Below are 26,644 nucleotides of genomic sequence, written 5' to 3' on the forward strand. Positions count from 1 at the left end.
AGAATTTTACAGGAGAATATAAGGGCAGCAGTGCATGACCGAACTGTAGAGACACTGAGTGATCCAACAAAACAATGAGCCGAAGCACACACAAGTACATCAATGAAACAATGATTGAAAAAGAAGATTTTGTTTCCATGGTGAAGTCCCAATATTAACCCTATTGAAAAATGGTGGCATGGTCTGCATAGGCATCCCTGAAATACCTATAAACTGAAACAGACATTGGAGGTGATAACATCTACATGTTATTAAATTCATGGGTTCACTTACTTTTTCTAGCTGGCACTGTTGATGTTTCCTCAATATGATCAATAAAACACATGAGCAGTACAACTATTTGTGTGTTATTAGATTTGATAGATTGTGGCTGTCTGTAATTAGGACTTAGGATAGCTAATGATCAGATCGCATTTTATTAGCAATCAGTGAAGAAATATGGCTGCAGGTAGTTCCGATTAGTTTTCTTGCTTTTTCTTTCTCTACACCAAGCAGCAGTAATTACACTGTTTAATGAGAAAGCAGCTTGCTGCCTCTAATTTCAGCTTAAGAGGAAACCATAAGCAAAACACAACTCCAGGCAGTAAACATCTGACACTAGTCAGGACATGCTGACATTTTAATCTCCACTCTAATTTGTGGATGAAGACAAAAGGCAAAACCAGCAGGAGCAGCACCATGTTCAGAAATGAACTGTATGTTATGAGTAAATGGGTAAAGCGGGCTAGGCAAGCTTTTGGCCTTGTTAAAAGGGGAGAGTGGTGCAGGGAGAAGTGTGTCAACTGAAGCACCCTTACTTTCTGTAGCTACATTAAATTGATTACTTATTTAAACAGTAATTTCACTTGCTCATACCTTCTTGCTGTGGGCATGAGATACAAGATGAACTACACAACGTAGTTCAGCTTGAAGTTCTGTAAACCAGGGCTAATTCACAAAGGGGTAAAACAGCCTGACACACTGTCTCTGCATGCTTATGTCTTCATCATCAGTTATAAATAATCACTATCTACAGCATTTTTACTTTACCTTATTCGTTTTATTATCATACATAAAAAATAAAAACAATAATGAATAAAAAAAAAATAAATGAACAATACAATGGACTGCATATAAACGGCATAAAAACGTGCTAATTCAAAATGCTAGTTTTTAGCGTTGTATATGTACTACATTTCCCATGAACCACTTGTGTTTTCCGGAACTGACGGTTCCCCTGGAAGCAGCTCACGGTAGTAAATACCTGAATGTAAAGTGCTGTTTTCTGTTGAAAGTTTTAGACGTACAGTTCGTTATGTAAGGAAATAATTGTGCTGGTTTCTTGCCAGTTAGCAAACGCAGCAAGATATCTGTTCTAGGCGGCACATAATCTGTGGTGAGCTTCCTCCATGCTTGTTCTGCCCTGAAGTGCAGCTTAAGCTTTAGCTAGCTGTAAACGTTCCCCTGCTAGTTTGCTGAAGTGAGCAGACAGCTATGGATAAAACACCGGTGAGGCTCACATTAGAGCATCAGGAGTCGGTGAGTGGTCGGAGTCGGTCCAGTGTGAACAAGGTAGTTATTAGTTTACCTTCTTCTTATAGCTAATACTTGTATACCTTATGTTAGTCATACCCCTTGATTTTACAGTGCTTTAGGAAGTATAAATCAGCTTTAGTTACAGCAACATTCATATACTTTTGAGCCATTAATAAAATTATGTTTATTCATTATTCTTAATATGTTGATCGTAAAAAGATTCACTATGGTTCTCACTTAAATTCAGCCCTGGATTTGTAAACATTGGTCATTATTAGCTAACTGAAATGTCTTTTCACGTATCCAGCTCATCCAAGATCAGCTAATTATCAAGCCCTTCCTGAGTTGTAACAGTTGAAGTTGAAGCAGTGAAAACTGGTCTCATTGGAGTTGATGAAAAGCTGCAATCACAAACCGTATACAGTCATACTAAACAGTATGAATTTGTTAGTTTAGTATGTTGGATGTATAGGACAGCAGGATTTGTACTCTGGTTTGTGTGGTTTTGGATGCAGCCATGGGCTCATTCATGTCAGTGTTTATGTGCCTTTCTCATTTGCTCCTAGCCAATGAGTGCCGCACTGAAGGCCAGGTTAAAAAGAGCACGGCCTTCCTTTACATCTCCTCTCAGTGTGGTCAAACGACTTAAAATCGATGACGATGACCTGCCACACAATTCTAAAGGAGAGACCGACCAGGCTGGATCAACAGATGAGGAGGCTGAGATTGACGTGAACAGAAATGAGACCAAGAGAGACCTTAAAGACTGTATGGAGAAATGTGGGTCTGGCCTCTCTCAGGCCTCTCAAAGTGAGTTACTTCAGCTTCGAGAGAAATTCAAGAAAGATGTGAAGGAGAAAGTAGAGACTCTTCGAAGGCTGAAGATGGTCAAAATGTACAGAAAGAAGGTAAATATCTTGTGTTGAGTGTACCCATGTGTATGTTAAAACATGGTGAATATGAGTTGATTGAGTTACTAATCAGTGGTATTGTTTCTCTCCTGTGAACTCAATTCCTACATTAGAATGACCTGACCCAGCTACAGCACCTGATAGACAAATGGAGGCGGTGTGCTCAAGCAGTGCTATATGAACTACAAACGGAATTACCTACAGAAGGCCGGAAAGCCAGTCTCTCTCAGCTCATTGACCACTTTGGACTGGAGGACAGTATACTGCACTTTGATAGGACGGAGGAGGACTTCACAGACAGCTGATATAAGGAGTCTTTTTTGTTGTTTTTGTTGTTCAATACTCTTCAGGTGTTTCCATTTAGTTTTGTACTTGACTATTTAAAACTACATTCAGGGGTTTAAGAACACTACATCAGTAGAACCAGGTCTTACTTTAACACTGAAGAAAAGGTGATGTAAGGCATTTGATATAAATTTGGGATATAACAGTTGTCAACCTCCTGATTGTGGCTTTAACATACTGAAATTATTTTTTGTGTTTTTCAAGTTACGTGTGGAACTTGATTGACAACCCAGTGTGACTAGTTGTTTATTCTACTTATTTGCACTTTGCACTTTTTGTGTTCTCATCTGATAAATCTGAAGGCTTTGGTTAACAATGTGTGACTATGAATAAAAAACATTTTATTTAAATGAATGATCAGTTGGGTTTAAGAGCAGGAAATGTCTTCTTTCGCAGGCGTTCCACCTCAGCTCTCAGTATGGCCAGTTCCTCAGCCTGCGCTTTGGCCAATTCCACAAGCTTCTTCCTCTGCAGGATGTCCTGATAGCGCTCCTCTGCTTCACTTTCATGGTTCTCCTCCATTGCTGAAGAGACAATAGAAATTCAAAAGTAACTGAATAAAACAGAAGAGAAAATCTGAGGCTTACAAAATAAACGGCTCTAAACCTTTTTAAATAGGAGAGAACCTGAGACAAGTAGGCCAAAGACGACCTCCATAGCTGATAACAGAAAGATTTTTTATCATAATGAAGAAAGCAAATTTGACTGTGACTATAGACTAAAGGGTTCATGAACAGAAATACAGAGGCTACACTGTAAGATACAAGCCACTAGTTTGGAGGGATTGGTTACAGTTCTCTAAATAATAATAATAATACAAGAGTCTACAGAGTTCTGGAAAAAGTTCATATCATAGAGATGGCAAATGCTTTCTAGTTAATTGTAATGTCACCATCCGTTTTTGTAGCTAATTAGTAATATGCATCTTGGAGTGTAAAATGCCTGCCTTCTCAAGAGGGTTCTAATCTATGAGCCAGGTGGAAATATTAATCTGCTCAGAAAGCAGATAGTATGGTGTTTTTTTTAATGCATCTGACTTAAACTCACCTACTTGTAGAATGTGTAAATCTAACATGTCTAAGTACAAGACTCAGCCCAGTGCGTTGAGTATCAAAACACTGGGCTGAAATAGCAAACAGCACTAACAAGACTAAGCTCCACAGTGCAGTTCTGTATGGGAATTCTTGCTGCTCTCAGCTGGAGCTTGACAGCATTTTAAATGTGGTTGTTTCATCTTGAGAGACAATGTAGGAACACTTCGGAAGCACTGCACAATTATGCATTACAAAAGCTAGGCCTAAAAAGCTTAATGTGGCACCCAGCCCCACTTTTGATTGGTTTTAGCAATTGGCTGGTCATACGGAGAGAAATGCTTTTTATTTTTCAAAATGACAGCAATTACAAAACATGGAATGAAGTATAGTATAAGCCTGTACAGCATCCCAGAAACGATTGATTTCAAAGTCAGATACCTGTTGCCTCACAGATTTTTCTTCTTTCTGCAACAGTCACTTCCATGCTGGCCAGCTGTAGGTCAAGAGCTGTATTCTTCTCTTTCTTCAGTGCAGACTGTCTATTCAGCTGCTTTATCAGCTTTTTACAGTTCTCAACATTCTTCTTATGAGTCTGGACAAAGAGTTGCTAGAGTCATATAAATACTGTACTTCAGTAGGCAGAGTGTTTACTTGGGTTCCCTAAAAGAATAAATGTTTACCTTCTCTTGTAACGTTACAGTCTTCTCTAGATTTGATACCTGCTTTGCCATTCTGTTGTCATGGTCTGTCTCACTCAGGTACTTAAGGAAGAAAAGGGTACAGATACAGGATGTTTCATGATTCACACAGTTCAGTTCCCAATGCTGTCCTAACACAGTTTGTGGGTAAATGCTCTGACACTTCATTTTCATAATGGATTATCTCTCCTGCTTAAGGGAAGGGTGTGAGCTATGTCTTTGTACTTCATACTGAACAGTTTTAGTAATGCATTAGTCAAGTAGACAAGCTTTCCAATGAAAAATCTTCAATTCTTGTCATGGAAGTTCAGGTATCCAGCACAGTTTCTCTGTGATTTCTCTGTTTAAATATGCCCACTAAATCTGGGAATGAACTGATGAGTGGATCAGGTGTATTTTAGCAGGAAATCAGCAAATTATTCTGAACAGCAAGAATAACGGAAGTGAAGAACCCTCATTTAAACACAGATATTATCATTCTAACATTATTCCAGGATTTACCTCTTGAATCTCTTGAGTGAGATGCAGCATTTGAATGTCTCTGGCTTTGTTGTTGAGATCTTCCATCTGCATCCTCATCCTCTTATGCTCCCATTCCTGCTGAATGATTCCCTTACGGAAGTCTTTGCACTCTGTCATGCTGGCAATCTTCTGATCTCCTAAAGTCTGCCAGAGAGGAGAAATGTGTATATTTTAGATATGTACAGATGTCGTAAGTTCACTAATTGTCGTTTTTATGTTGCTATCGTAACTCACTAGAAACCCTGGTCATGTATATTGTATTGGTTCGTATGAGACTAAATAACAATGCGCCTGAACAAAAGGTAAAGAACAATATAACATGCTAATTGTACCCTGATAGTGCTGTTCAACTCCTCAACAACACTGCGGTGGAGCAGCAGAGAGTCTGAATAATCTGCAATGAAGTCTCCAGTCTCCACCTCAACTTGGCCCTGCTTTATCAGAATCTGCACCATAGTGTCCAAGCAGAACCTCATCTTCTGTTCTCGCAAGCTGATGGAAAACACAGGCCAAGTTAGCATCCCAAGTGTACTTATCTGATGTATGAAAGATAATAAGAGAAATGGGGCACATCATAAACAATTTTGGTTTTGTAAAATTTCTAAAGAAGTATGTAAAAATATGTTTAAGCAACAGTACTCATTTTATACCAGCTATCTGAACTTCTATGCCATAAATTTCTCCACAAGACAAAAGTGAGTACAATGTCTATCCACATCTGTGGGACTAGTTCTAACCGTTGCTAAAAAGTGGTAAAGTTATGCTAATTCTAATTCAAAATGAATTGTATGTTGTTTTAACCAGATGAGCTTTCTAACCTAAAAACTTATCTTAAAATGATTAGTGAAAAAAGTAATAAGTAAGAAAAAAACACATAAGTAAGAGCTAATTTTCAAAACGGCAAAACTGAAATACTTTTTGTTTACTACAGTATGTTTCTATAGTATGTTTCTGTAACTGACCCCAACATGTAGAGGCTGTACATCAACCTGGCTAGCTCTCAATTTACTTTTTTTAAGCTTAGCAATGTTACAGGCCCCAAGAGTGCGATTCAAATATTATATCTGAATTCTGAAAATTATACACACAAGTCAGTAATTAAAATATGTCTGGTAAAAAAAAGGTTTAGGTACAAGACATTGATCTATCTTAAGAAATAAAGCATCTTAAAAAAATCACAAATGGTGATACCATTGGAATGCAGGAAGATAGCCAACAGCATGTTCAGCTTAAGACTGTTTGTGCCAGGTGGTCACAAGTTCGAATCCCGAGCCATGACAATTTGCCATCAGTGGCAAGAGCCTGAGAGAGCACAATTGGCCGAGCTCTCTCCCCTCACCACTCTTAAGCAATGGAGCTGGGGAACCAGCGTTTTCCTCCAAGTCGACAGTTTAAAAGTAGGCGGTGACTGGCTTTGCATGCTTCAGAGCTTAAGTCCTTACACTTCTAGTGCTGGAAGTTATGAACGGGTAGGCCAATTAGCAGTACCAAATTAGAAAAAAAGGGAATAATTTGACAAAGATTAAAAAAAAATCATAAATAAATAAACCCTGCTTACCCCATGTGGTTTTCACATACTCAATACAAAAAATGACTTTAGGTCATTGTAAATACTTACAATAATACTAATAAGTACAATAGATAATAGAAAATATATATAACATAATATATATATATACATATACATAGAAAAAATCCATAAGATAATAGATAATATATATAACACTGTATTTGTTCTGTTATGACTTTTTGGTATTATTTTGAGTGTTGCTCTGTAACACAAATATTAAAACAACCTTATTTCTTACCCATTAAGCTCATGATTTAGATTCTTTATTTCCATTTGGAAATTCTCATCCTCATCTGTTCGGTTCTGTAGAAAAGCCTGCATCTCTGCTAATGTCAATGCCTTCAGTTTCACCTGTCACCAAAAAACATAACCTATTCAAATTAAACAAATTTAGGTTTATAAACAAAGTGACAAACTGCTTTAGTAAAAATAAAAGTCCCAGTCGATGTGCTGTTACCAAGGACTGTTACCACAGGGGTCCTAAAGCACTCAAAGGCATTCTCTAGACCATTTCTAACCTGCTGTTCACTCTCCACTTTAGCTTTCCTGGCTAAGCAGAATCTCTCCCAGACAGCTGAGTCCAGACCCTCTGGCATGTTCTCTAGAGCGTCCAACTCCTCCATGGCCTTCATCATCTGCGACAGCCCCTCTGCTGCTGCTCGGCCTGATAGAGGCCGCTCCTTAAACGGGCTTGTGCTGTCAATTTGTGTCCTAATCCTCTGCACCCTGGCAAACAGCACACACCACTGTCACTCCACCTCAGTCAGCAAAAAGAAGATTTTGTCTGTGTGGTCAGGGCTAAATGAGACAGGATACCTCACTAGTGTTCCGTTGATTTTAGAATTCAGATATTTTCAATTTGTTACTTCAGATACTCAGACTATTATGGCATTCTAGTGCTTCTACTTGGAAAACAGACCCATGGTTGATTTATATGCCAAATAATCAGTCATATCCATTGTTGAAATGTCTTTTCATATGAGAAAATTAACATATTTAATAGAGGAAAACCTGATAAAATACTGATTATTCCACGTAGCACCATTCTGACTGTAACAACATGTGTGCAGATGCTGGTGGCCACGGGGTTGTGCCGTTTGAGCTTTTACCATGACATTTAAAATTTTCATAGATCATATTATTCCAAGCTACAAAAACAATAAAAAAAAGCATAACCCCTCAATCACTAATCATACAACTTATATAGATTTACATACAGGCCTGTAGGGATAAAGCGTTAATTTGATGCTATAAAGCTTGCAAGTGATGAATATACTATATGTGATGAATATACCAAGCTTAGAGGTATCTTTGAATTATTAGTCTATTTAAACTAGCTTAGGTTTTCTTGGGTAAATAGCAAAGCACTTTTGTAAGTCGCTCTGGATAAGAGCGTCTGCTAAATGCCTTAAATGTAAATGTAAATGTATGTCCAAATGTATATGGACACTCCATCTAATGAATGCATTCTGCTACTTTAATTTGCACCCATTGCTGACACAGATGTGCAAATGCACACACACAGATTGTCTAGTCCATGTAGAGAGGTAAAGCCAATAAATAGGTTTCTCTGGAGCAGATAAACATGAGGAAACAATGAATGAGTGAGTGTGCCAATACTTTTGTCCATATATAAATATAAATAAGTTGTATAAATACAAAATATTTCAGTTTGATCTAATACTTCAGCTATGGAAATACCTGGGTCTGCGCTTATAAAGCTTGTACAGCTGGTCAATGACAAATCCAGGAACATCAGAGAATTCTTTGCGAAATCCTCTGTCAAGAAGCTTTTAAAAGAACAGAAGGTTTTAGGGGGTATCTGATATATTACAAGACTTTGTGGTTGCTGTAAACTGTTAAAGGTCTCACTTTATCATCAGCGACAGCATTGTCATATGTCTTCCGAAATGCCTCCACATCTTCACTGTGCTTTTGCAAACTCTCCCCAATTTCATTCTGGCAACAGAAATGAGTGACTCATATACAGAAACATTTTATACAAAGTGCAAAACAGTCTCAAGACAAGTAACACAAGTTTGTTCATGTACGACCTGTCTGTCTCATCAGCAGCAGCACAGTAATTATCTGAAGAAAGGTACATCACTCACACTGCTTCTCCTACACAGTATTTGAACAAACTGTACCTTAAGGGTTCTCGCCTTCTCCAGTTTGTAGTTCAGGTGTTTCTCTCTATTCAGGATCTCTTCCTCAATTAGTAAGGAACAGGCTAAATTGGCAATCTTTAGCTCTTCCTGAAAAACATGCAAATGTTTAAACACTGTCTGGAATTAGAACTAAAATTAGAAACACACTTCATGCTGTACATTGGATTTCAGCTTCCAGTGATAGGTTGACCTGACTTGAACACATGCCCTCTAGTTACTTAAGGCCTAACTCAGGGGCACCTCAGCCATGAACACTGAGAAAGGATAAACCTCCTGCTGGTCCAGGGGATCAAACTGGCAAACTTGTGCTAGCAAACCCACTTCTCTAACCTTTAGGCCATGGCTGCCAGCATAAAGATTGTTCCCAGACCAGGAATCAAACCCGGGTTGAAGCGGTGAGAGCACCAAATCCTAACCACTAGACCACTGTATAAATTCAGAGTAATAGGACTTGATTTATAATCTTTTATAATCAGAAACCTGGATCAACCTACCTGATGTACAGCCATCTCAGATTTCACCTTCCTTTCAAACAGCTTACTCAGTGTTTCATCAAAGGCCTGGGTGCCATCTTTAATTGATGCCTGCAGTTTTTTCATCTCTGCCTCCAAGGTCTATGAGCAAAAAAAAACCTTACAGGTTCAAATAGAAAAACATCTACCTAGATGTTGAAGGTCTGAGATAACACATGGAATGTATTTTTTAAATACAGTATAAGTACTTTAGCTTATTTTACTCACAGATGGAGTCTTTCACTGTATGTTTCAGGGTTTATTCTGACCACATGACTAATAATGGAATAGAAACAGGGTGCTTCTAATGCAAAAGACATTGTCACTAACCAGTTTACAAATCCACATTAGATTTGTATTACACTTCTAAAAACATTATGGTTATATGTGATTGGGAAACATTAGTCTGTATTCCTGAAGAGGTGAATTCAGCAGATAAGAAGTCACACCTTTCGGAATTTCTCCTGCTCTTCTCGGAGCTCCTTAGCCTTTTTTTCATATTCTTTGTAGCTTCTTCTCTCCTCCTCTGTCCATTGTACCTCTGGCTTAGTCATAAATTCAGGCTGTGGCACTTCCTTTAAGTCAAGTAAAACATGTCTTTAATCATTTTAGTCTACTGTATTATGAATGTTTTACATTTTTAAGATGAAGCTGAAGTTGGCAATATACCGTTCTCAGTGTGTCCTCTTTTTTGAGCTCAAGCACCCCACCCATCATATCCTCCAGCGCTCTTTCTCTGATATTGTCACCCTGCAAAGGACATGGAGAGCAACAAGACCCAAATTAAATGCTTACATCTGTTCTATACATTAACTTCTAAGAAAACACCTAAGTACATATATTTAAACCATTAATCTCAATTTGAGATTTTATGAGTTTTTGCTCATAAAACACCACATCTCTTAACAACAGATGCAAGTAACAGAAATACAGTACACAGAAAGAAGAATTTCTCATTTTGAAGACAGTAGCTTATTTCTCCTGGATGCCCCCAGCCTAAATGAGTTAGTTCAATTCAACCAACTCACCTGATTTAACACCATTAAACACTGATTTGTAAAACCAGGTGTTGGATGATAATTACAAATAAAATAGACTCCCACGAGGAGAGCTTTGAAATGGTTTAATGAAAACAGCGATAAACACCAAACCACAAAACTTTTTATTTATGTTATTTTCTAATATAACTGAGTTTTACTGAGCAAATAAACACTCACTGCCCAGAAAAGGAGCTATTTATTATTATTTTATTATTACTTCTTATTATTATTTCCACAAGTGCATAAAACTTTTGCACAGTACTGCGCATATAAATCAAGTAAGTACAGTTCTTCACCTTTCCAGTGTAGGAGAACAACTGTGGAAAAAGTAATTGGACACTCCTGCCATATGCATTTCAGTAACTGTATACCTTAGCCGCAAGCTGCCTCTGCTCCTCTTCTTTTCTCTGCTGCTCCTCTCTTTGCCTCTGCTCAGGTGTCAGGTATTTCTCCACCTTGATCTAGAAAAACAATTAGAAATCCAGCACCTATAAATCAATCTGCAGAAGGGGGCAGCCTTAGGATCTAAAAAATCATTTTAATAGTAATAATAATAATAATAATAGTAGTAGTAATCATTTATTTAACAAAGAAATGTATTCTGGAACATTCTCAGTCTCATGCCTTGGCCAAATAGAAAAAAAGGCTTGCCCTGACCTGAACTCTTCGAGCACCTACTACTGGAGCCCTTTAACACTTGTTCAAAGTGAGAGTAATAAAGTTAGGTGGAATGGGTTTTGACATGAACTTTCCTCGGGAATCAAAGGACATCCAGCCAAAATCTGTAAGCTCCAAACAGCCCAGGGATAGAACACTACTCGCTCGCTATACCGATGATAGGGCAGAACATTTGAGAGTTCATCTACCTTCATCTATGATCTCATAAGGTCCTGCTATAACATGCACATAGTACTACTGAGAGCAGCATAGTTCACGTGGGTAAGCAGTTCTAGACGCTTCAGGTCTACTGAACAACAGTTTATAGAATATGTTCCGAACCACATTACTATTTAATTACCATTATTTAGAGCGACATCATATTTAGGCTATGTTCACATTACCTATCATAATAAGTATGAATTTCCTGTGTTATACAGTTTGTAAATGAAGTAGCCCCAAATGGGGGAATGAAAAAAATACTTCTGGGTTTGGTGTTTGGTGAATCAACATAAACGTTCACCATCCGACACACTCTTGCCGTTACCTCTGAGTCACTGACGGTAAGTGCTCTTTCTGGTCTTTCACTGTCTGTCAGAGTTGGCTCCCACAAAATCTGCTTCAGCTCCAGCTCGGTCATAATCTCAGTGATGCGCTTGTTCTTGTCTCTTACGCGGCTGATCTCTTGCTCTTTCTGCTTATACACAGCCTCAAATTCTTTATTGAAAGCAGTTTTCACTTTGTGGATGACATCCTAAAATAATCATGAAAATATAAACAAAGTGCCAGTGTCATTCTGCTGTCAGTGCTCTACGATTTGTAATGTCTGCCATTTAAAAAGGATTTTTTACTTATCAAAGCATTACATTATGTCTCTCTATAAATTAAGATGTGACCTGTAGCAGGGTGATTTGATTGATTTTCTGCTCTCTGACGTGCATGTTGAATTGACTGTATAGGTAAGGGTTGGAACCTCCATACTGAGCACTCAGGCTGCCTACTAAAGCCGAGCTCTCTGCTTCATGTCCTTCTGCCTCGTCCTCTTCCTCCCCCTCTGAAGGAGGCTTGCTCTTCTCCTCGAGGATTTCTTGTTGGAGCTTTCCAAGACAGACCAAAAGAAAAAGCATATCATTCAATGATTTTTACAATTAAATGATTTTGGTGGGTTAATCTAAACTTAAAATCTGAATTAAGAGATTCAAGAATACATTAGTGTTGGACTGTTCAATCTGTCGGATGGTCTCCACCCGGTGAAGCTCTTCCAGTTCTTTTGCTGTGCGTTCCTTCATGGGGTAATTCTTCACTTCATATTCAGTGTGGAAGGCCTGGAGGGGGGTAGTTCCATAATTGGTGAAAGTGATGGAGGGCCATATTCATAATATGTAGTGAGCACTTTTTAGAGCCATAAACGACATGACGTTTGAACAAAATTAGACATATAAGTATCCATTTACTGTAGATATTATATTAAAAGTAATGGGGTTAAATACTGAATGCAATGTCCACAAAATACATTTAGGATTCATCTTGATAAGATAAATAGGCAGTTTTGTTGTCATATTTTTACTTTATTCATCCTATTATTTTCAGGTTCTAAAGTTTTTTGCTCTCATTGGGTTTTAAGAAACAAATTGAAAGTTTTCATAATTGTGGCATTTACATGTTTTCTTATTTGGGATTTGTTCAGTTTACAAGATCATTATAATTGCATAGCTGCGAACAGGTCTGTGGTTTGAACATTTTTTTTTTTTACTTTTTGTTGGGACCTTTCTCAAGAACAAAAGAAAAAACATTCTTAGGAAGATATTGGTGAATGAGGCTTATTGCTCTTCTCTAATAAACCAAGTAAAAGTGGGATACTTTCAGTAAATGCTCAAGGGGACCCTCATTAAAGATATCTTGCCTAACATGTTTTGTAAGTTGCCACAAGCCTCCTTACTGTAAATGTATTAAGACTGTATTGAATAAAGTTAAGTATTAACTTATTGTTGCCAGGTAAAGTGGAGCAGTCTAAGTGCGAAAGTGTAAAAAGTATCTGTATTCCAAATACTGTCTTTTCAAAATGTAACACTGACTGAATATGGACACTTCATTTCTGTATTCTGAATATGTATTACAAATGCATACTTGCATTCCATTACATCCCAAACCTGATCATACATGCAGTTTCTAGGGCAGAAATCATCAGAATAGTCTCTTTCTTTTTTTACCTTAATGGCTTTCCCTTTGACTTTCATGAGATCCCAACATTCTTTCTTGAGGACTTCACGCAGATAGCACTTGGCCAGATTCTCCAGCTCAATCTCATTCCGCACCTAATTTACCCAAAATAAATATTTAGAAAAATGAGTTTCAGTCTCAATACATTAAGTACTGGTGCCAACATATCTTTGACAATCGTCCTGACATTATGATAAGACATTAGGCACGGGCAGTGTAAGTATACAGTTTTTTTGATATTTCCGTTCAATAATGGCATTATACTGTTGGTTCTGGTTTGTAAAACAAATGCAGTTGTTACCCTGGTGACCTCCTGCTCTCCCTCAGCCTGTAGTCTCTTCTGCTCTTCCACATCCAGGTTAAACTCCTGCTGCTCCAGCTTCTCCATTTCTGGCAGATTCTCATTCTCCTGCATCATAGCCCTTATCTGTCAGCAGAAGAGCATAAATGAGCCCAACAGTCTTTTTTGACTCATTCACTTGTCATGGAAGTTGAACTACTACTAACAATGCTCTTCTTTTGTTCACTTGGGTTTTTCATGAATTAAGATCACAATACTAGAATACTATTTGTTCAACACCTGGGTCCTTCTAAATCACATAAACCCAATAAATACACTATGTGGACACACCTTTGGCACACCTGCTTATTAATGGTTTTGCTGGAGTAACGGTCTCCAATGCTCAGCTTTCTGCTAGGTCTTGGAACATTGCTGTGAGGATTTGATTTTGTTTACATTAAGTGACAGGAATGTTAGCGAAATCAGAATGTTAAATAAACATGACCACACCTCATCCCCAACTCCCAAACTCAACTCAAATTATTGGATGGAGCACCATAATTCTAGAGAACACGGTTCCATTGCTCCACAGCCAAATGCATGGGGTAGTTTAATATCCCTCTAGCTCATGCCTGGCATTAGACATGGTGCGAATAGGTTTGTGTTTATTCTGCTGGCCTATACTATTGGCAATACTGCTATACATAGACTAGACAAGCTGTGTGTCAATCTGTGTCAGCCATTAGTGCAACTTAAAGCAGCTGAATGCATTCATTATAAGTTGTCCACAAACATTTGGACATAAAGTGCATTAGATATGAGTGAACTACAATCTTTGGCAATGTCAGAATTAATTGAGTTAAGTCCTTTAGTAATTAAAGTTGATACACACTGCATAAATGCTTTTTCTTACTGTTTCTCTGAGTTCCTTTATGCTCCTTTTAACGCTCTTTCTGGTTTCTGCAAACTGCTGGCTCTCCTCTTTAAGAACCTGTACAGAAAGCAGATATTGATATTCAGACTCTGTTGGAGGACTCTGTTGGAGGTGACAGTGAGTGGATGATTGTGGTTATACAAACACAAACAATACTGGAAATTCTCTTGATTTACAGTGGATAACTCAGTATAGTATACATTCCAGGAGAGTCTACGCAGTAAAATCTCAAGATTATGATCTTGCCCCACTGCCAAGCTTCACAGCTCAACAAAGCCAGATGGAAGATGGAAGATTAGATAACTTGTTAAATTGTTCTGATGCATGAAACTCTGTAATGCCATTTCAAAACAAACATAAGACAAGATCTATTGTTGAGAACTTACTACACACTTGTGAGCCTGTGGTAGGTCCTAAAAAGCATTTATCCTGTATAATAAAATACATCTTCCTTCTATAACAAATTATGGACAAGGCCCAAAAGACACAAAGCGTATTAGTTACTTGCTTTACATACGCTATATGGATAAAAAATTGGGACACCTACATCCTATACTAAATCCATAGGCATTAATACAGAGTCCTCCCCCCTTTTGCAGCTCTAACAGCAGTTTTGGAACTCAGTTATTGAGTCAGAAAAGTGTTGGTGACTTGTATGCCCCTCTGTAACTTTATTTGGGAGTTGCTAAACACGTCCATATTTCTTTAAAACCACTCACAGTTAATCATGGAATATCTAGGAGGGAAGAAGTTTCACAAATTGACTTGGTGCAACAGTGGTGTCCTATTACAGTACCACCCGTGAATTCAATGAGCTCTTTAGGATGACCCATTTTTCACAAATGTTTGTAACGGCAGACTGCAAGGTGCTTGATTTTATAAACTTGTTGGACTGAAAACACCTGAATTCAATGATTAAGGGATGTCCCAGTACTTTTATCCATATAGTGTGTGCCCCAACCGCACAAATTCAAACAAAGAAGACACATAAGGAAATGACTGGGTCATGAAAGAAGAAATCTATATTTCTAAGGAAAAAAGCATCTAATAAAGTTTTAGTCTCACAAAGATCTTGAACAGGAGAGCCACACAGTTCCTGGCATCTACAGCTTACTAGCAGAAGTGAATCAGCTAAAACAAATATAAGACAAGATCTTTTGTTGAGAAACTTACTACACATTTGTGAGCCTGTGGTAGGTCCTAAAAAACATTATCCTGTATAATAAAACACATCTTCCTTCTATTACAAATTATGGACAGGGCCCAAAAAACACAAATATTATTTACTTGCTTTATATACACTATATGGATAAAGAATTGGGACACCTATATCCTACACTAAATCCATAGGAATTAATACGGAGTCCTCCCCCCTTTGTTATTGTTATCTCCTGTTCAAGATCTTTGTGAGACTAAAACTCTATTAGATGCTTTTTCCTTAGAAATATAGATTAACAATGTTATTACGTAGCATCATTGGAAAACACTGACCGCATCTAGCTTCTCATCCAGCCATGTGGATTTGGATGGAGTTGCAGAAAGGTGGCTAGTGTTGCTCTCATCCTTGTCGGTTACCTGACCTTTTTCACTGACCTGCATTAAAAAAAACAAAATGCAGTTTTGCAGTTGACTTTGCATCTCCCCAACAGCATAACAGCTAAGAAAAAATACAAAGTTATAAATCATAGCAGTAGATTCAGTTCCAGTTATTTTACACTCTGAAATCTGGATCTAATACAAATTCCACTGTGGCACTGGAATCTGGAATCTGCACTAACATAAAAACATGCTTGACTGCCAGCGCTAAACTCTCACCCTTAGTACTTTTGATGTTTCCTTCTTACTGGCAGAGTTGTGCCAAAAACACTGGACTCTGTAACCTATGTACAATCCAGCAAAACACATTTCGGAGATGTCTTTATGTTCTTTCTGAGGAGTGCCAATTTTCCGTTTGGGTGCCCAGTGAATACAATGTGACAAGGCCTCCTGCTCCACAAGGGCAGGGCAGATTCCTGTTTCCTGATGTAGCAGATCCGTTAATTCTACAGGACTTCAGACTTTTAGTTGGACTTCAGTCCAACGAAAAAAAAATCTGCTTAAACAGCTTTAGTTAGCTCAAACCAGCAGCAGAACTGTCTCTACAATTAGAATAAGATCCTGGGGAGATATTTCATCACACAGCCTAACAGGGCAAAAGCATTACAGTAAACAAGTCTAAACATCTTGATGAATTCTAAAACACTCAATAGCTTTACAGTTCTGTACCTCAGCTGTGTGAGACGGTACAGATTCTACAGGGGACAGAGCCTGTTGTTCCAAGTCAGTCATGCTGCTAAGGACAGAGTTCTCAGAGGACGCCGTCTCCTCAAAGGATGCCACTAAAGACAAGCCATACTGGGTAGCCGTGTTTGCGTTGCCAGTATCAGCCATCTTTAACCTGTAAAATTAAATATCTGTAAACTGTAAATGTCACGTTACAGCAAAACACTTTTGGATCCATAAAGAACAACACACTGATCAACCATAACATTAAAACCACTTGCCCTGCCAAAACAGCTGTGACTCACTGGAGCAAGGTGTCCTGCAGTATCTTGCACCAACAAATTAGCAGCAGATCCTTTAAATACTGTAAGTTTTAAGGTGGGGCCTTCCATTGTATGAATGAGCCTTAGGTGCCCATGACCTGGTTCACCGGAGCACATTTGGTAGGTACTGACCACTTCATGCAAGGAACACCCCACAAGACCCAGCTGTCTAGCAATCACTATTTGGCCCTTGTCTCAAATTCTTACACTTGTCAATTTTCCTCTTTTTCAACACATCACCTTCAAGACAACTTGCTGCCTAATATATCCACCCCTTGACGGGTCCCATTAAAACCAGATGATCAATGTTTTTCACTTCACCTGTCAGTGGGTTTTAATGTTATGGCTGACCAGTGTATTTGTAATACCAAACAACAGAATAATAAAGTGTGAAGAACCTTTTAAAGGTCCTTCACTTGTTGTACAAATACACTATTATAAGTAGTAGTGTCTGTGTTTTGACTTTTTTTTTTACCTGAGCTTACTGCAGACAAGAGAGCCGTCTTGGACGCCAGTTGTGATGATTGTTTGACTGTCAGGTGTAAAAGACACAGAGTGAACTCCTCCCAGCCAGTAAGAGTGGCACTGCAGCTGCACATACCTTTCCTGCATGAGACAGATTGGCATACACAACCACCTGTCACCACAATGCACACAGTATTTACATGGCAAGTTGTGAATCCAGCCAAATCAAATATTACCACATTGGAGACGTCACAGATTCGGAGCAGTCCATCTCTGCTGATAGAGGCAAGCCAGTTCTGATGAGGTGATAGATGCACAAACACAGGACCCAGGGGATGCCCCTCTACTTCTTTCTCTGGAGTCAATAATACTGTTTCCTGTGTGCTGGATGATTTACCTGCAAGCTGCAAATCAGATGAAAAAGCTTAAAGTTTCAAGCAAGGTCTAGAGTAGAAGTGTTGAATTTGCATTTGGTAGCTGTTAACTGGGAATTATTAATATGTGGTTTAAAGAGATGACGGTGCAAGAAAAGGAGGCCATGTAGCAAGTGAAGAAGGTCACAATTATACAAAAAAAAGTTCATACAAAAAAAAATCCTAAAGAGAAGGACAATGCACTGACTAGCTTAGCAACACCAAAAAGCCTGGAACACTACAGAAGACAGTTAAAGTTTAGATAACCGGTTCAAGTCTAGAACATTCTCTAAGAGGTAAGCATATTATTGCCAAAGTCTACGATCAAGAAGCACTGGTAACACGTAAGAACAGAAATGGTCAGATTAGACTATTAGAAAACACCTAAAAAAGAACAGGATATGAAGTACTCAAGTAAGGAAAGAAAGGATTCATGATCTGAAGCATACCATACTATCTGTCAAACATGGTGAAGTCACTGTTATTGCATTGCTATTTGTGGCTGCCAATGGAACTGGGTCACTGTTTTTTTAACAGTGTTATGTAAGTATATAGAGCTATACCTTTTGCTTGGATTCAGTCAAATTCTGCAAACCTAATAGGATGGCATTTCACTGTACAGATAAATAATTACCGTAAACATACAGCAAAAGCAACACAAAAGCTTCTTAAGGCAAAGACGCATTTCAATGCATTTAAATAACAAAATCAGTCACCTGACCTCAACCCAACTGAACATGCTTTTCACTGACTGAAGACAAAGCCCAAATGCTGAAAGACAAAGTAAAGGCCTGGCAAAGCATATTAAGGTAGAGCATATAATAATCATAATTACCAGAAGATGCCCAAGGGTTTCTAGAATTCAGACAGACGATTTGCATTCAAATAATAAAAGCAATCCTCATATATATAATTGTTAGTTTGTCCAAATCCTTTTGGGCCTGTGTGAAAATGGTGCCATTTCTAAATGGTTAATGCAGTATTTTTGTCAATCCACTGGGACTGGTGTACAGATGCGTACAAAAACAAAGTGTCCCTGTTCAACTACTTATATACCTGACTGTAAATGTAGATATTGTAATTTTGTATTGTTTTACTGTATTGTTTGAAACAGAGCAGATATAACGCCATACCTCTGGAAGCTGGAATTTCTGCAGGACCTTTTTCTGTGGACAATATCCAAAGACCTTTCTGGTACCCAAAACACATGATGACAGAGAGTCTGAGGTCTCATACACACAGCTGTGAAGAACATCTTTATGTAGGCAGCCACGCAGGTCCACACAATTTGCTGACCCTACAAGCAGAATAGCATTCAATTAACATATGCTGCTACAAATCCTTTATGTTTTGAATGTTTTAATATAATATTTTGTCATCCCTATATCAGATATTAATGTTTCTATCTTAATATTTATGTCTCTCTACCTGTGATCTGCTGCACAGACATTGACAGCAGCAATAGTACATTCCCCTCTTTATGTTCCTTCCCTTTCCTCTCCCCATTTTCACCATCACAGAGGACCAGGATTTCCACCTGCTTGCTCTCTTTCTGATACTGGGTGGATAGCATCAGAGTGGCACCCATTATCACTGAAAAAAGAAAGTAAAAAATATCTAAATGAGATAAATCAGATTCATGCTGAAAAAGCAGCTTTAGTTACAGCTGTAGATTACCTGTGTACCCAATCATCCCAAATGCTTTTGAAGGTCGCGCATCCAGTACAAATATGTGAGGGTCTGATGCTCCTGTGATTAAGAAATTGCCTCCTTGATCAAAACTGTTGAAAAAGAATGATATTAATATGATAATAGATCAATATAATGTTATGTTATTCATTGCAAGAGCATATACAGTATATGGGACCAACATATTGCTTATTGCAAATTAATGCTCACAACCATATAACAGGTTTAAAGAAGTTACTAAATAACATCATCACTGTCTACAATCTTGTATCTTGTATCATTTGGGAGCATTTCTATTGGTCCACTTATCCTGACATTTTAACACAATACAAAGAACAACTGCCAGATTTACAATATGTCAAAAAGTAAAAATAAATAACTGTAATATATATGTTTTTACAGGAGTTACTTAATAAAAAAGATACATAAATAAATAATAAATAATAATTACTCAATGATAAGCCTGTAGTTGGCTTAATAGAGGCTGAATAGATATGCAACCTTAGAATGTAAGGGAACCATGATAAAATTACTCACACTAAATGATTGACAGGCATGTGATAGAGATGAACTCTATGAACCAATCGAGGTTTCTCCTTCTTTGTGAGCTCCACAAACAGAACATGTCCAGTGACTGTACCCACTGCAACGTACTGTGCTATCGGGCAACACGCCAAGCTAGTCACCTGCACTCACATCATGACAAAAGCATACACTGTACTCATCTGACTACACCGACATTTGATATATGTGCATAAAATCCAAAAGTGAACTGTTACTGTGGTGTTTAATAGTCTTATTGTCAGACTGAAGGGTGTGTTAGCAAGAACACTAACGTTTGTCTGTAAAGAGAGGGAAGCAATACAGAGTCCTGCATCCAGTGACCACAGCTGCAGCTCTCCAGACCTTCTAACTGACTGGAACACACACACACATATAACATTACACTCTATACGAAAACATAATAAAACTACCCTAAAACTGTAATTTACAAAAAAATAAAAAAGGAAATTAATTAATAACATATGATAATGTCCCTGCCTTTGTCTCCTCTGCAACAGTAATACATGCAATAAAACAAGATTTTGGTATTACTTTACCACACAGGTGTTATTTTCAGTGCGTAATGGAGCAGCAGCCACAAAGTCTCCACACCGAACATCCAGAACCTTGACAACTTTGTCTGCGAGCCCTGGTTTGTATCTGTATATACGTCCCTAAAAACATGGGAAAAAATCTACTGAAAGTCCTACAACAGTGATGCACAAATCACTATACTGATCAGCCATAACTTTAATAACACTTCCAGGTGAACTGAGTAACATGTATTATCTGGTTCCAGTGGTACCTGTCAAGTGGTGGGATGTTTTAGGTGCTGTGTTGGAAGCAGGAAAAAAGAGCAAGCAAAAGAATCTGAGCCACTTTGACAAGAACTACACTGTGATGGCCAGACGACAGGGTCAGATCTCCAAAACATTAGGCAGGTCTTGTGGGGTGTTCACAGTATGCAGTGGTCAGTAAGTACCTACCAAAAGTGGTCCAAGAATGGATAACCAGTGAACTAGCGACAGGGTCATGGGCACCTAAGTCTTATAGATGCTCAGTGAGGCCCCACCCCACAAAATCACAGGAATTAAAGGATCTGCTGCTAATGTCTTGGTGCCAGATACAGGCAGGTGGTTTTATTATTATTGCTGATCAGTGTATGTATTTAATTAATGTTCACTGATAGAGTTTCTGTTATTAGTCAAATCTAAATAAGTTTGTGTAAACATTTAGCCACTGACAACAAGATCACATCAACTGTTAGACCTGGCAAACCAAATATGAAGCAGTCCTCAAAAATGATATTATCTCTTTATCTCAGCAGATAAAGAGATAATAAAACATAAAACTACTTAACATAAAAATACTTAATAAACATAAATGACTTAAACATAAATGCAGTCAAAAGCAACAAGAATTTAGTGTTTTCAACAAGGCTGTTAAAATGCTGGTTATAAGAATGCAGATGCAGCCCAGCTAGATGTATTAATGTCCACCAGAAGCACATCTGATTGATTAAACAAGCTAAGTATTAGGTGATAGTAAATGTAGTGTTTATGTGTATTTAGCAACATATTAGTATTTATATTAGTATATATCAAGTTCCAATTGCAATGTAACATTTGTAACACCTAAAGTGAGTGAGTGACTTAACTTTTGAGGTCTTACTTCCATTAAGCTTCTGGAAAAACGATTTAACTTGATGAGATTAGATGAGCTCTTTAGCTTTACTCGTCTGATTCCTATTGTACAACTGTAGCAGGTCACCTTTACATTACAAATTATAGTCCCTCACAATCACATAAGGTTAACAGCGCTGTGTAAACCAGTCAGAACCTGCTGACAGAATTAGGCACATGATGAGATTTGCCAAATGTAATATAATGGTGTTAACAGACTTATCACCTACAGTGATGGAAGAGAGCAGCAGTGTTTCACAGTCAGGTGAACAGCACAGAGTGAAGGCTGCTTCCTCCAAGACCAGCGTCTCCACAACTTCAACTTGATTCCCTTTAATCTGGATATTTCGTAAAACACAATCCTGCAACAAAATATCAGGAGGAATAAATTAGAATCTGAACTCACACCAGTCTACAGCATTCTGTCAACTAGAATTTAACAGGGTCAGGCTTTAATTGCATTTCTGTTTTTATTTTAGGCTAGGGTTACTGCTAAAGCATTTTAAGGCTTATAAAAAAATCATTGCCAGGGTATTGGAAGATGAGGTGCTCTTACAGTTCCTGTAGCAAACACTCCATTACTGCACAGAGCCAGGCTCTGGAAACTGCCTTCTTGCATGACCAGACCCTCACAGCCATCTGTAAGATACAATTAACACTTACAGCCATCACCATCAGGTTTAAATATGTGAATACTAAAACAACCATACTAATACACCCCACTCTTTACCTGATTTACCTGAGGGGTTCCCTTCAATCCATGGTTTGTAGAGAATAGAGACTAGCAGAGTTTCAGGGTTTATTAGCAGCAGGAAACCTTCTCTGCTTCCCACATACAGTTGTGAGGAAGCTGACCAGCAGATGGCACTTGGGCAAAGTCTTGTCTTCACTTGACTCTGGGGCTGTGGAAGTAACAACACACAAAGACGTTTGGTTGTAGGCATGTCAGAGTAAGTGTAAATTCACACTTTGATTCTTAAAGTTTAATTACATAACCTTTAGAAACTTTTTACATTTAGCTATTAGAGACAGTCACACTCCTTTGTAAAAGAATTAAAAAGTATGATATATTTACCACATAAGCTTTGTAGCCAATGAAATGCCAGCATGATATTTATGGACATGTATCTTGAATATGAATATGAATATTATTAGAAAGCTAAATTCAGATAAATTGTGAAAATAAGTCTCTTTAAGGCCTCATTCAGGGAGTTGTTACCTGTTTGCTTACGCAATCCCTGTAAAAAAAAGTGCAAAGCAGTACCACAAAGTTATCCGCCCTGTCATCGCTCAGCCCTGCAATAGCTGAAGTTGGCATCTGAGGACCATAGTATGTCAACTTCCCATTGGAGACGTGAGAGGAGATGACTTTTCGCTCAACAACAGAGCCGTCAATAGCAGGGAGATCAATACCACTGCCAAACAATACAAAAAGACTCATGGGTAACACACTTATTTTTCAGATATGCTTCATAAGTACATACATACATTAACTGACTCAAACCAACACTTCATCAGGACTGTTAATTAAGTAAGAGTGACATCTGCTGGACAGAGGCCATACCTACCTGGGTGTCATGATATGGATGTCTTTACTTCTCTCTATGTTCCAGACTGTTACAGATCTTGAGTTTGCTGCACAGATTTGCTGCCAGTTTGCTGGATTGAAAGCTAGAGTCGTGATATCCTCTTCAGTCAGTGGATGGCTACAAATTGGAGCTCTGTTTTCCCAGTTCCTATGAAAAAACATTAATGTTACTGTGTAACATTATATGTTATTGTATTTACACAGACTTATGTTTTATGTTTTACTAAATGTTTTATAAAATTTCAGTTTTTCTAAATGTTTTATAAAGTTCAGATCTTACATGTGGAATTTAAAAATGCTATTTTATTAGCCAGAATAGACACACAAAGTATAAGCTACCATAACTAACCACAAGCCTGCAGACTTTTTCTAAATCATGAAAACAGCACATTTGAGATACTGATAGTTTCAAGTATACAAGAAACAAGTCCACACCCTATATGAAATAATTAACATCTAGTAATATCCGCTCAATTATTATGCTGAAATCAAAATACAAGAGGAATAAAGTGCATGTTGAATAGCATAACTGCCTTGAATATAAGTTTATTTAACATGAAAATATATAAAACAGAAGTGGACATAATCAAACAGTCTTACCACACTGTGATGGTGTAATCAGGTAGAGATGAGCAGCAAGCTAAATAGGGACCTGTATCACTCAGTGCCAATGCTGTATAGGCCAGTTTAGCTGTGCCTGTAAAATGATGGAGAAAGTAACCCAAAATGTGCAATTTAGGAGACAAATATATGACCAGTCATTTGACCAGTCATTTTCTGCTCATAAGTAAACTATTTTATATCATAATCTGGAGGTCACTAAGGTCTGGGGTTAGGTGTTAGTCTCAATGGGATTATAAAGAACTAGTAGCACACTGAAATGAACACCTGTATTACTTTAGTATGATTAAAGTATATGAGTAATATGCTGGTGTTTGAAACTCTATATTGGTGGTTTTCAAACTGGGGACCATAATCCAATAAAGGGGAATCTGCAAAACTTATTTACCACCATATTCACACAAATGTATTTATTTGTGATCATGTTCAACTTGTTGAACTCATAAGGACACAATAAGGACACAATATGGTTAGACACATACATGCTATCAAACATGTGAACATTGCAATTCTTTTTTAGGTCTGTAACCAAAAGCTCTAATCTAGATCTGTGATTTATAAAATCTGAATTAATTACACACCTTTAAGTTCACATCTTAAGGAAAGCTCAGGGTAACTGTAAACAAATATAGATGGATGAAGTTTCTGCTCAGAAAATGCAAAAGTCGTGGAAAGGCCATTTGCTGTGAAGGTTCCAACACCACAGCCAGGAGACTGAAGCACGTGTCTCATCTTTGCCTCCATGTTGAAAAACACTATGTAATTCCCACAGGGGTAGCAGGCTGTTTTCTTATCCACAAATTCAACATTGCTGCTGGTGAACCCCTGCACCCACCTTATGGAAACAAACAATCAATATCTTAGTTTGAACAGAAATTCATATCAACTGCAAAAGATTATTTTAAGTAACATGTATTTCTGCTTTAATGGGCAATCAAAGCCTTAACTAATGAGTCCCAAAATCAGCCATTTGCAGTTAAAGATAGTTTTTTAGTCTTTAAAATGACATTATAAGTTAGGCAGCACTAACTACCTTGCTAAAAACAGCATGACATGCCAAACTGGTCAATCTGATTATAAACTGGTTAACTAGCTTAGCCCTTGACCAGCATAGCGTATGTTTTCATTTGAGGTTTGACCTGACTGGTCATGCTCTGGTCTAACAGCATGCCCAACCTGACCAAGGTTGTCAACCAGTATAACCAAACTTGTCGACTAGCATGACCATACGTGTCCATTGGTATTACCAGCTTGACCAAACTAGTTAGCCAACTTTAGAAATGCACCCAATCAGTGTGACCAAACTGACAACCAGCTTGGTCAAGTTGTTCATATTGATAGACCATAGTGATGGGTCGGTCGCCAACGATCCGGCACTAAGAACCGGCTCTTTGAAGTGAACGACGTGAGCCGAGCTGATCATGAGCCGATTTTTTTCCTGTTAAAGCCACATGTGGCACATGAGAGACAGGAAACGTAGCTAGTAAAGTTTGGACACATTTTAATGATAATTTTCTGGTAGACTGTGCAAAGTTAAAATCGAGCAGGCTCCACAAACAGCCTGCACAGGCATAATCAAAATTTGTATATAAAAAGCCATATAAATAATAATGTTCATCCATTAGTAATGCATTTTACACATAATGTGGTCGCACTAATAAATTGAGTTAAGCAACAACAAATCTAAGGAGCCACCTGGGAGCTGGAAGAGCCGGCTCTTTTTAGTGAGCCGAGTCAAAAGAACCAACTCTCTAAAAAGAGCCGGAATCCCCATCACTAACCAGTTACTGCATCAGACTCACATTAAAAACATACATGGTACCAGCTTAGTGCTAACTAGCTAGCACTAGCGCTATCTATAGGTCAGCATAGGGTAACGTTATGTTATCGGCTGGTCTTGAGGTGGGTTTTTCAGAATGGTAGCTAGCTAGCTAGCTCATTCATACAAGTTATTAGATGTAGGGCTCATAATTATAAAGTAAAAATAACTTGAAACCAAAAATAGATAGTTATCTATCTACTATTTGTTACTACTACTCCAAAAACAATCTATTGCCTTTGCCACTAACCTCACTTCCAAACTCCCCAAAACATCCATGACAGCACACCGCTGCTCAGGTCGGGTTGTCGCAGAACCGATATGTGTATGTTTCCCTGGCAACCACACGCACGCCTCCACAATCACGTGATGATATTACTCGCTTCTTATTGGCTGCGGGGATCAAAAGCGCTTAGTAAATCCCGGCAAGCGACAATAAACCGTTAAATTCTTCAACAGGGACTTAATTAAGTATTGACTGAGCGTTTTGTGTACAATCTCGGGATCTGCCAGATTTGGAGATGTCCACCTACCACGTTTGTAACATCAGCCTTGTGGCTAGCTACATTTTTCCGACATGAAACATGTCTTTGTTCGTCACGAAAATCAGTGTTTGAGTTTATTGTCGCCTGTGATCGCAGTATAATTACTTTGGGAATACTGAATCGAAAACATCCATGCCAAAAATGCCCACATGTGTTAAGCAGGTTATTATTTTAGAAGATATTCTGGTGGATCTTTTTCCACATTAACTCAAAATGAAACGCTTTGTGTTTTTTGTTGTTGTTTTTGCACTTCATTAAATTTATTTATTCATTTATTTATTTATTTAT

General features: G+C 38.1%; 2 protein-coding genes across 5 annotated transcripts; one reads left to right on the plus strand and one right to left on the minus strand.

Moving 5' to 3' along the window:
- The first annotated feature begins 1,205 nt into the window (after window positions 1-1,205).
- On the plus strand, window positions 1,206-3,121 carry sfr1 (SWI5-dependent homologous recombination repair protein 1). Its single transcript, XM_072678197.1, has 3 exons — window positions 1,206-1,551; window positions 2,082-2,423; window positions 2,540-3,121. Exons 1-3 carry the CDS (start codon window positions 1,474-1,476, stop codon window positions 2,729-2,731), a joined length of 612 nt encoding a protein of 203 aa, XP_072534298.1. The 5' UTR covers window positions 1,206-1,473; the 3' UTR covers window positions 2,732-3,121.
- Window positions 3,005-26,115, minus strand: cfap43 (cilia and flagella associated protein 43). Of its 4 annotated transcripts, none has more exons than XM_072678194.1 (38): window positions 26,062-26,115; window positions 24,574-24,827; window positions 23,972-24,068; window positions 23,352-23,519; window positions 23,048-23,198; window positions 22,523-22,685; window positions 22,340-22,422; window positions 22,014-22,145; window positions 20,659-20,775; window positions 20,395-20,475; window positions 20,096-20,244; window positions 19,547-19,650; window positions 19,298-19,462; window positions 19,003-19,166; window positions 17,693-17,860; window positions 17,467-17,597; window positions 16,672-16,843; window positions 15,898-15,999; window positions 14,386-14,463; window positions 13,494-13,619; window positions 13,183-13,287; window positions 12,181-12,297; window positions 11,869-12,069; window positions 11,520-11,726; window positions 10,687-10,776; window positions 9,945-10,025; window positions 9,725-9,850; window positions 9,258-9,377; window positions 8,743-8,850; window positions 8,468-8,554; window positions 8,297-8,385; window positions 7,114-7,321; window positions 6,834-6,946; window positions 5,358-5,517; window positions 5,005-5,169; window positions 4,486-4,566; window positions 4,244-4,397; window positions 3,005-3,295 (listed from the first exon to the last, which is right to left on the minus strand). In XM_072678194.1, exons 1-38 carry the CDS (start codon window positions 26,088-26,090, stop codon window positions 3,129-3,131), a joined length of 5,013 nt encoding a protein of 1,670 aa, XP_072534295.1. In that variant the 5' UTR covers window positions 26,091-26,115; the 3' UTR covers window positions 3,005-3,128. The 4 variants fall into 4 exon arrangements, with proteins under 4 accessions (XP_072534295.1, XP_072534294.1, XP_072534297.1 ...); XM_072678193.1 differs by having other exon boundaries at window positions 22,514-22,685; XM_072678196.1 differs by lacking the exons at window positions 23,048-23,198; window positions 23,352-23,519; window positions 23,972-24,068; window positions 24,574-24,827; window positions 26,062-26,115 and having other exon boundaries at window positions 22,340-22,441; window positions 22,523-22,606.
- Window positions 26,116-26,644: the final 529 nt, after the last annotated feature.

Source organism: Salminus brasiliensis, chromosome 4, assembly GCF_030463535.1.
Source record: "Salminus brasiliensis chromosome 4, fSalBra1.hap2, whole genome shotgun sequence".
Classification (NCBI taxonomy): Eukaryota; Metazoa; Chordata; class Actinopteri; order Characiformes; family Bryconidae; genus Salminus; species Salminus brasiliensis.